We start from the raw sequence: 11,304 nt of genomic DNA, 5'->3' as shown, positions 1-11,304 counted from the left end.
TACAGTTTTATTATGCATAAAACTCAATTACCAAACTGTTCTTCTCACTTATTACCTTTAACCAATAAATTAAATTGGTACACACCAAAAAGTAATAATTTCTATTTTTTCATAAAAAAGGAGTAACATATTTATTTTATGGGATAAAGTCGGCAAGACCATGCCCCACGACATTATTGTATGGCCATACGAACGTAGCCCACCAATTTATTTTAGGGGTAATTATTAAAATCGATCGAATAATAAGAATATAAATATTTTTCTTATTCATTTAAATATAAATATTTTAAAGAATAATCGTAATAAAAAATCTTTACATTTATGAAGCCAGGAATCTTATTCTTTGTAGGTGTGCCACATCTATACTCGCATGATATTCATCTTTTTCAGAAATTATTGTTGCAGAATTCCAATTTTGTGAATTTTGGGTCGTTGCGGACCGTAAAATATTTTTATTTCGATACGTGGATGATAAAAGATATATATTTCTTGTTAAATCATAGAATATATTGGATACGTGGTTGATAAAAGATATTTTGTTTTTGTTTAAACATAGAATATATATTTAGGGCCGGGATTTAGAGAAAACAATAGAAAGTGTGAGAACGGTGAGAATGCTTATCGATCGTCCGATCAAAACAATCTATAGACTAGATTGGCGCGGTGGCGTTTTCGTAAATAACATCAATTTTATTACGTGGACGCACTTCATTAAGGGTAAAAGGGTCTTTTAACTTCTCCACACAAAACGCCATCTCATGAAATAAAACGCCAAAAACAAAAATCACAGACCATTCTAAGTAAAAACACCATTAGATATAAAACGCCAAACTTAATTGTAGTAAAATCCCGCCTAAAAAAACCGTCAAAAAAATCCTATATATACAACATCTCAGACCTTCAATTAAAAACACACACAAAAACCAAAACGCCATATTTGATATATCTCATTCGCCTTAGAAACGCCAAAAAACCCAAACATCAAATATCTTCTAACCCAAACATTTTTTTGATGTTCAGTTTGGTTGTCTGTAAGATTTCGCTCAATGAAATGGACAAAATCCTTAGGTGAGGATATTGTCCATTTCATTGAGTAAAATCTTATTGACTTATCCTCAACTTCCATCCAATTTGTAACGCCAAAACATACAAAAGTATGGGGTGGACAACATTGTCAGTTATCTTTCTTAACCGAGGATTAACAATGTTGTCCATCTCATACAGCAAAACCTTATTGATTTTAGCATGATCAAATTTTGAGGTTTAAGTTGCTCTTATTTCGCGGCGTTCTTTTTATCAGTAAAACGCCAAAAAAGTTAAAAAATCAAACATCGTTCATTGTAAAATTCAAGATTGTTGGCTGAAGGGTCTAAACTCAATAAAATTTTGCTGCATGAGATGGACAAATCTTCAACAAAAAGATGCTGATGTCAGACTGTGTGCTTCCAAACAGCTACACAAAAAACTACTTGAAAAACAAAAAAAAAAAAAAAAAAAAAAAATGAATCATACAAAAGTTGAACCAGCCAGTTAACATGATTCAAAAAAGAAGAAATAGACTGGTGACAGTGAAGATTTGTAAGATCAATTGTTTATATATTATTTTTTTTATTTTCCTTTTCAGTTGATTGTTATATAATAAAAACGCCATATATAATAAACACGACAAAACAGCCAAAATGCTTGTTTAAACGATATCATCCCGTTAAATGTCCCCAAAAACTCCCAAACTATAATAAAATTACTTTGAAAAAGTATTATAAAAAACAAAAAAAAAATAAAAACAAAACTTGAAAATGTAACTAGAAACAGTAAATACAAATCAGTAATACTGAAGATAGGGAAAATTTATTATATTAGAATCTAAAACACCAAACTTGAAAAATGGGACGTGTTACAGACTTCAGAGATAAAGCTTATCAAAAACAATAATTACAAACAGTAATTGAAAAGACGAATACTTTATTATAATAATGCACCGCCTAACTTAGGCGCCAAAAAGACATCCTATAAAATGATACGTCTCAGCAACTTCCATTTGATCAAACCAAAAAAAAACAAACGCCAATACTACTAAATACCGCTCACTGTAAAACGCCAAAAATAAAAAAAATCAAAGATGGCTAATATGCTTTCTTGGATATTCAGAATTGTTCTTCATGAAGTTTCACTGAATGAATTGTTATCAGAGGGGAGTAACTCAGAAAGATTTTGCTGCATGAGATGCACAAAAATTCAAGAAAAAGATATTGATGCCAGTCATATCGCATTTTGTATTTTTTGTTCTTGAAGAAGGGTTGGATGAGGAGAAGAGATCAATGACACTGAAGAGTAGGTTGATTATAAAGATGAAGATCAAGATAAAGAAAAAGCGAAAAACCCACTCACACGTCATAGATCCATGTCCCCAAATATCCACATAAAAGCCAGTTCAACAGACGAGTAGGCAAAATAATCAAACCGATGGGTTTGTTAAGTTTTAAATAAAGCGCCATATATTTGGTGACAGTTCTTGAACTATTAAAGAAGAGAGAGGCTAATGACAGTGAAGATAGATCCGATTATGATTTTTAATTTATTTTCTTCGTTTGTATTTTTTTTCATGTGGTTGAAATATAATCTAACAATAGTAAAACGCCAAGATACCACAAACGCCAAAATGTTTATAAAAAATAATAGAACAATGGGCCATATTGTTTAAAACGCCTTGAAAAACGTCATTCAAATAGATTTCCTGACCCCCTGGGTTCCAATGGCATACGATTTGAATAAACGCCAAAATGTTAATACAATGAAACCATTAAAACGGCATTAATTATTGAATTTGGTTAACGCCAAAAATCTTAAAAACCAAAAATTAAAACAATATTGAGAAAAGCGGAACTGGAAAAGCAGAAGATAAAAGGACAAAAAAGCCCCTCCGCCCTTTTCTAAGCGGCGTGACACGTGTTAGGCCAGGAAGCGTTCTCACCGTTCTCACACTTTTGAGCGTTTTCTCCTGATCCCGTTTCTATATATTTATATGTAATATAATCGAACTATTTTAGTAATTATTTCTTTTATCTTATTTTCTCGGTTAACAAGATTATGATAATTTTGCATAAATAACAAAAACTAAAAAAAGAAAAAGAAAATATATAAATTTTACTAATGGTCATCATCTTGTTTAGACTCAGTAACACATGACTAAAAATTGTTAACAATTTAAATTGTCTTCATAGGAAAAAACATATCATTACCATTATTGTATTTTAGCTGATAGTTAATTTAGGGTGTAAGGAGTGGTTAAACATTTTGAAGTGGCAAACTAAAAAACCGACCAATCAGAGCGTGCCATGTCAATAAGTCAAAAATGTTTAAACTTTGGTGAAAAGTGTTGGCAATGGTTTAAACACTTGGTGAAGTGGTAAACTATTTTTTTTAAAAAAAAAGGAAAAAATTGTGATTGGTTGAGATAGGAATGGACCCCACCCACAATATCCCCTCTCTCTCTCTCTCTCTCACTACCCTCTCTCATGTTACCGATCGGCAATATGTTACCGAGCGACAATGTTACCGACGCGGCAAAGGGGTTGGCGGCGGTCTTGCCGCGCGACAAACCACTTTGCCACTTCCCTTTGCCGCACCACACCGTATACCCTTACAACAAAAACAACGTGACTAATCATTGTTGTATTCATGACATATGAGATAATACATCGATGTTGACGTTAATTTGTTAATTTATTCCCCGTGATTATTCATATATTAATCTACTAGGTTAGAACCCCGTGTATTACACGGGTTGAATAAATGTAATTTTATATATTAGATAATAAAAAGTTATATCTTTATGAACTTCGTATATTGTACGGATTAAATAAATGTAATTTTATATATCAAATAATAAAAAAGTTACATCTTTAAAAACCATGTGTATTACACAGATTAAATAAATGTAATTTTGTATACTAAATACTAAAAATGTCGTATCTTTAAAAAAACCCGTGTATAATCGGATTGAATAAATCTAACAAATAATAAAAAATTACATCTTTAAAAACCCCGTATATTACACGTGTTGAATAGATTACACGGGTTGAGTAAATATAATTTTATATACTAAATAAAAAACAATATATTTTAAAAAACCTCATTACACATATTTGGGTAAATATAATTTTATATATTAAATAATAAAAAAATTATATCTTTAACAACCTCGTTTATTGTGCGGGTTGAATAAATGTAATTTTATATACCAAACAATAAAAAAGTTATATTTAAAAAAAGGAAAAATTACAAGTTTTGTCCTTTATCTTAATACCAGTTATCAGGCGGTGTCCACTTTAACGAATCTTGATAAGTTTTGCCCTTTACAACGAAGTTTGTTGCCCGTTTTGTCCTTTAGGTTTAACCCAGTTAGATTTTCTTGTTAAATCTTGTCATCCAAGGGTATTTTAGTTTTTTTACCCATTTATTTAATATTATTTAAAAGAATAAAACAAAATATTTTATGGTTGACTCTTGAAATAAAGTTATATTTTAAAAAAAACTCTGTCTATTATATGTGTTGAACAAATCTGTTTTATATAATAAATAATAAAAAAAAGTTATAATTTTAAAAACCATATGTATTACACGGGTTACATCTATGTAACCAAATAAAAAATTTACACCCACTATTACATTATTAAAAATAGCAACATAATCGCCCCGTGTTGAATATAATAAATATTTACCAACTCGACTAAATTCATATATTTTGTCAATAAATTATCAATATTATTTTATTAGATGTAATATAACCCGTGTATATTGTATTGATATACATTTTAAATTATTTAATATTTTAATTGTATGATATATATTTTTTTAAATAAATAAAGATCATATATCGGATAAAATTTAATTAATATTTAATAATTTAAATTAAATAATAATTATCTACAACTAAGGATGGTCTAGAATAATGACAAGTGTCCCTTTATTGGTTTCTTTTATTATATAGTATAGATTAGGTTAGAACCCCATCTAGTACACGGGTTGAATAAATATAACTTTATAAAAAAATTACATCTTTTAAAATGTGTACTGCATGGGTTAAATAAACACGTGTATTACACGGGTTGATTAAATATAATATAATTTTTTTAACACATATGGTCGTCAAGATATGTTTTTAAAAAAATGAACTTTGATGTATTGTAACATTTTACTTTGTTTTTTATTTATTTATTGTTAGGTTAGAAACTTGTGTATTACACAAGTTAACATTTTTACTTTATTTTTTACTTATTTATTAATAGGTTAGAAACTTAAGTATTATGCATGGTTAAATCGATTAAATTTTCAATTAAATAGTTATTAATAAGCGGAAAAATTAAAAGAAAACGTTAAAAGAAAAAATGTTATTTTTTTTTTAATTTTCTTTTATGATGTTATAGTTTTACTTTCATATTTGATTAGGTTAGTATCGTAGTAGCAGAGGAATTAACAACAAATAATTTTTTTCCTCCTTTTGAACTACTTGTGATTGATTGGAAGATAACCCTAATATGATGTTATAGTTTTACTTTCATATTTGATTAGGTTAGTATAGTAGTAGCAGAGGAATTAACAACAATTTTTTTTTTGCTCCTTTTAAACTACTTGTGATTGATTGGAAGATAACCCTAATATGATGTTATAGTTTTACTTTCATATTATTATTATTATTATTAATATTATTTTATAAAAGAGATAAATAAAAATTAAAGGGTGAGAAATTACCAGAGAATGACACGTGTCCAAAAAGAATTTTCATTTAGAAAAGATATGAATATGAATATGAATATAGCCATATTTTTAAAATTATATCTGTTTTTTGTGTCACGTCTTCGGTTGTAAAAGTATACAGTCGCAATTTTTGTCGCTAATTCTTAGATGAAAAATTCTGTCGCTAAGCAAACGCCTGTCACAAAAATTGGTTTTAATTCTTTTTGCGACGAGGGTTTTACGACCGTCGAAACTGGTCACAAATGCTCGTATTTGTATGTCACAAAAAGTGGTTTTAATTCTTTTTGCGACGAGGGTTTTACAACCGTCGAAACTGGTCACAAATGCTCGTATTTGTATTAAACGTATGAAAATATCAAATATCACTACACATATAAAACACATACACCAAAGAGCATTCGGCTAGGAGTATCCATATGTGTAAAAATATAGAATGGTGCCTTTTTCCAAGGGATCGATGGCTTGAGTTTCACAACACACAATAGTATACACATAATTATAGAATTGTGAATAGATTGGATTCAGGGGCAGAGCTTTTAAGGGGTAAGAGGTGCACCCGTCTCCGCCAATGTTTCGGTTATTAGTGTAATTTTTTGATTTTTCGTTCGAAATTTTCAAAATTATATAGGTTTGCCCCCGCCAATTATTTTGCCTAAAAATTCCCTGCCTGTACCAAGTTTATTTTCTAAAATATTTACACATATTTTCATATTGAGTTAAAAAAACGTGAAGAATGAGGCTACTAGTAATTTTTTATAAATATTTTTAAACTTAAAGTGAGTTTAAAGAAAGTCTAAAACTAGTTTTTATATAAATGAAATTTAAGTGTTCGAATTTAGTTTTTTTTTTAATGTGTAAGAACATGTCTTTTCAATGAATGAAGATCATTTAGTTTTATTTAAAGTTATTATTGTTTGACCTGACCCGAATCAATAGTCGACCCACCCAGACATATAAATAGAAAAAAATATTTTAGTTCCATGACTTTCCCTCTACGGAACTTTCTGTCAAGCTTACTGATTGGATTCTTGTTAATAAAATATAAAAACACCAACATGCTGTTTGACAACATCTATTTGACAACATCTATGAAGTAATAATTATTATATTATGAATGAATCAATCATTATTTGATTACATCGTAAAAACATGGTGAAAAGTATACAAACTTAATTAACTATGAATAACTTTTTGGGTGCCACAAAAAGCGATAAAACTTAACCCTATACGGGGACGTTCCAAGGCTGCTCCCCGCACCGTGCAGCCTTAGCCCTTTGCATAGTTGTTAACAAAGGATAGAGCGATGCTAGCCAAATGTGCAATATTCAAAACATGTTTACGAACCATGATTTTAACCTCGGCATTCATTCGTTTGTCGGAAAAACCATCCGTACATGTATCATCATCCGTCAACGCTGCACTGACCCACGTTTCTATACTGTTCATATTAAACAAGAAATCGGATCCGGATCGGACTTTACCCATTTCCACCATGGATATATGGAGCTCGTAAGCCGAGTCACCGATCTCCTCGAGGCAATCTTTCATGGCACTCATTTCCCTTCGCGTCATTTTATGCGTTTTGGTGTAAGTTATGAGTTGTTTTGAAGTGGTCCGTGTGGTGCTGAGGGTCGCGGCCAGCGCGGTTTGAGCCAAGAGTCTTGGGCTGGTTCCGATTCGGGTTGCGAAGCGAGAGAGGTACAAGTAGCAAAGCTCAGGGTACAATGTGGTGTGACATGATTTGTAGATGAATAGTGTGTTGGATCTTGTCGGGGTTATGGCTAGGCTGAATATGAGAAATGGCAGCCACATATATCTCTTTCTCTCTCTCATCTTTCTCTCTCTTGATTCTCTCTCTAGAGGAATGAAGATATGAGAGAAGAATGGGTCGCTATATATGGGTAAAGATGGCATATAATATGATTGTGGGTATGATATATTTTCATGTCACTATCTATGTAGTATTGATCCCATATACACTAATCATACAATTTTAAACTTCTGTTTGGATGCATGATTTGACTCGAGGGTGCTCACAAAAGTCTGTAGGGGCTGCAATCAAACTAGTATTAATAAGTAAATAATTTAACACACCTTCAGGCTTTGGCGTATATAGAAAGCGTGACGTATTCCCACAATTCTGAACTTAAGCAATTTGTTTTTATTCTATAAAAATGGTCCTGATTTTAAATGTTGTTTTAGGGATTGTTTGTTTACCTCATAATGAGTCTTTTAATGGTTTCATACTTTTTATTGGTTCAGCACTTAATGATTCAGACTGTTTGTTTCGCGAGCAGATGTCTGAATGGTTCAGATATTTGCCTCTAAATAGTTAAGCATTATACTGAGTCTGAATGGTTAAGACCTCTAATCTGGATTGGTCAAACATTTGTCTCTAAATGGTTAACAATTATACTTGCTCTTAATGAATAAAAACTCTTACTGGTTCATCACTTAATGGTTCAAATCTCTTACTGATTCAACACTTATCAATTCAGAAGTTGCCAAACAGTCCTTAGGGTGGAGGGTATAGTCAATCACTCTAGGGTGTTTGAGTGAAATCCTACCCAATAATATTATGCCATGTCAACTCCTCATTCTACTCCCCATTTTGCACTGAATCAGGGGGTATAGTCAATCACCCTAGGGTGTTTGAGTAGGTTAAAAAATAAAAAAAAAAAATTGTGATTGGTTAAAAGGGGTTAGGACCCACCATTTTCTCACTCACTCTCTCTCACCCATTTTCGGTAAACACTCACCGAATTCTCACCCTCTCTCCAACTCAAACACTCACCCACAATCACAAGGTATAGTCACCGAATCGGTGACTCAAGTCACCGCACAACTCCCCGAGGGTTATACCCTCCACCCTTAGACTTTAAAAAAGTTGAGCCGATCTTACACACATTCAAATCATATGGATCGTGTTTAGAAGTGCTTGAGTGAAAATGAGAATATATAAACAATTTGAAAAAAAAATAACAATAACATTATATAGTAATTGGTTGATTATAGGGTCTGGTTTTTAAGTGTGAGTATATATAAACCAACTTGAAAAAACAATAACATGGTGTAAAGTAATTGGTTGATTATAGGGATATGTAGGTTATCTTATAATTATATTAATTGACCATCTTCTTTTGTTTATTACACTAACGAATATAACCAAACTACTTGTTAGGTTTAGTGAATATTAAGTTCATTTATGCTCATATTAAGTAATGCAACTCTATCCACAATAATTATTTTAAAAATGCCATCACTTTATATGCACATCCATAGACTTTTCTTCGTCCTTATGTACTATACTTTTCCAATAACTTAAATTCATGATAGTCACACTTAACTATTTATGAAAACTGATTATTACTAATTAACTATTGTATTTAAATAATAATCTGGTCTAATTATAAGACTGAACGGTGTGGGTGTGTGGCTTCCCTAACGCCGGCACACCGCCCCTTTCATTGGCGTGGAAGACTGGCGTTGGATTTTTCAAGAAGCGTGGGGTGATGGAGGTTGTCGAGGTGGCGATGGTTGATTGGTTGATTTGGATACGAATGTTTTTTTTTTAATTTTTTGATTTTGTTTTTTTAACATAAATTAAATAAAAAAGTGATTGTCACGTGTCGTTTCACAACCCCTCCAACCCAGTGCTTTTTAAAAGATGAAAGAAAAATCCCTCTTTACTGACTTGGCTGCTGCATGACAAGCCCCTCTACACCTAATAGTGTAAAAGTCATAGTAAAAAATCAATCCAAACAAACCTTAATAATCATGAAAACAAATTGATAGTGTCGGTACTTTGTACGAGTTTGCATATTTAAACTATCTTGAATATAAATATGTAGATAAATAATTGGTATAGTAATTTTGAGAACGAAATTAGTGTTGACTATTCGGGTAGGCCTAAACGAATAGATGTTCAAGATGATAACTTATTGTCCTTTGCATCCAAAATTAAATAGAAAAAAAAAACATAAAATGAAAGCGGACTTAATGTGTATTTTGATTTTTCTGATCAAAAAACACTTCATATATTTAAAATGACCTCATATCTCGTAAAAAAGCTGTGAACTTGTGTTTATGTTATGAAGTAAATCTCTTAATTTTTTTAGAATAAATAACATTAATTTGGGTCAGATTATAGATTAGGTCTCTGATTGGTGTTGATGTACCGATTAAAGTCGGGTATCGAATCACAGAGTTTTTGGTTGGCATTTAGACTTAACTGATTCATGAACATAATGTAAACTTGATTCGTTCATGGAGTTGTTTAGATTAAGTAATTTGCAAAGTAAAACCTAAATTGATTGATTTGTTCACAAGTAATTAAAAGATGGTCACACCAAGGATTGGGTTTGCACATTCAATAAGCAATCTAATTCAATAGCACATTGATCACTAGATAGACATAGTAAAGTTCACCATATTCACATTGGATAACCAATAGACTCTTCAATCAAACAACAACTCTTCTAACAATTCTAGACCGAATAATTTATGTTGTATGATGAAGTTATTTTCAATTATCAATTCACTATCCAAAGCTATCAATCAAAACACCTTGTTCTCTAATGATAAACACCAAATAGAAGAAACAATGTTATGATGTGTTCAAAATATTAAATTGTTCAACATAGAAACATGATAAACATAAGAAATCACAAAGAAAATGCCAAGTACTTGACAAATCAAAGCAAATCCATGCCAAATGTACTTAGAATTCAGATTGAATACCAAATGAAATCAAACGCTAGACCTTGATGCAACCATGAATGATTTAGCTACTCATAAGGATGTAAATTGATGATGGAATGTGAAATTCGGGAGTGTAAGATATGATTGGATGATAGAAAAGCTTTGTCACTCAAGATTTTTCTTCCTTGGCCCTCCCTTAGCATTTCCTATGTTGAATGATGTGATTTTCACGATTTTGGCAATAGTACTCGTCACGGAACCATCTAAAACCGCTAGTAACTGCAAGTAAGGCTTATGTCCATGCTCATCCTTGCCTTGCTTCTATCCTCGTGCACACATAAGGCTCACGCAACCAAGGGCGGGCCCAAGCCTAGCCCAAGGTGGGCGGGCGCACCCTCGGGGAAAAAGAAATTAGTGCTAAGTTCCGTCGAAAATCCCGTCCGCACCCCTTGGAATTTTTCAAACGCACCCTTGAAATTTTTCGTTCGCATCCCTTAAGTAAAAAGTGTTATCAATTTATATTTTAATTTTTTTTTAGTAAACTCTTATTTAAAAAAAATACTACCTAAATTATATAACTTTTGATACCTAACTAACTAAACCCAAGTACCCATACCTTTACCCAATTATAATTCCTAACTAGCTAGCCCACTAAGTCTTAACACATTAACCAAACCCAACAATATTTCAAACTTTTGTAAAATAATTAAAGCCCAAAATCTTTAGAAATTCTCTCCCGCTCTCTCTCTCTCTCTCTTGCGTCCCTACACTGCCAACGAACAACATCACCCAGCGACAACAGTCCAACGACCAGCGACCACCGTACTCAGCCATCATTCTACCGTT

The 11,304-nt window shown here is 31.7% G+C and overlaps 1 protein-coding gene across 1 annotated transcript; it reads right to left on the bottom strand.

Moving 5' to 3' along the window:
* Positions 1 to 6,846: 6,846 nt before the first annotated feature.
* Positions 6,847 to 7,654, bottom strand: LOC110899639 (pectinesterase inhibitor 7). The gene has a single exon (XM_022146529.2). It carries the CDS (start codon positions 7,588 to 7,590, stop codon positions 7,024 to 7,026), a length of 567 nt encoding a protein of 188 aa, XP_022002221.1. The 5' UTR covers positions 7,591 to 7,654; the 3' UTR covers positions 6,847 to 7,023.
* Between the last annotated feature and the right edge of the window lie 3,650 nt (positions 7,655 to 11,304).

The sequence above is a fragment of the Helianthus annuus genome, chromosome 13 (genome assembly GCF_002127325.2).
Source record: "Helianthus annuus cultivar XRQ/B chromosome 13, HanXRQr2.0-SUNRISE, whole genome shotgun sequence".
Lineage (NCBI taxonomy): Eukaryota > Viridiplantae > Streptophyta > Magnoliopsida > Asterales > Asteraceae > Helianthus > Helianthus annuus.
The sequence above is the reverse complement of the archived record's forward strand: the minus strand, read 5'-3'. Positions and strand labels throughout refer to the sequence as shown.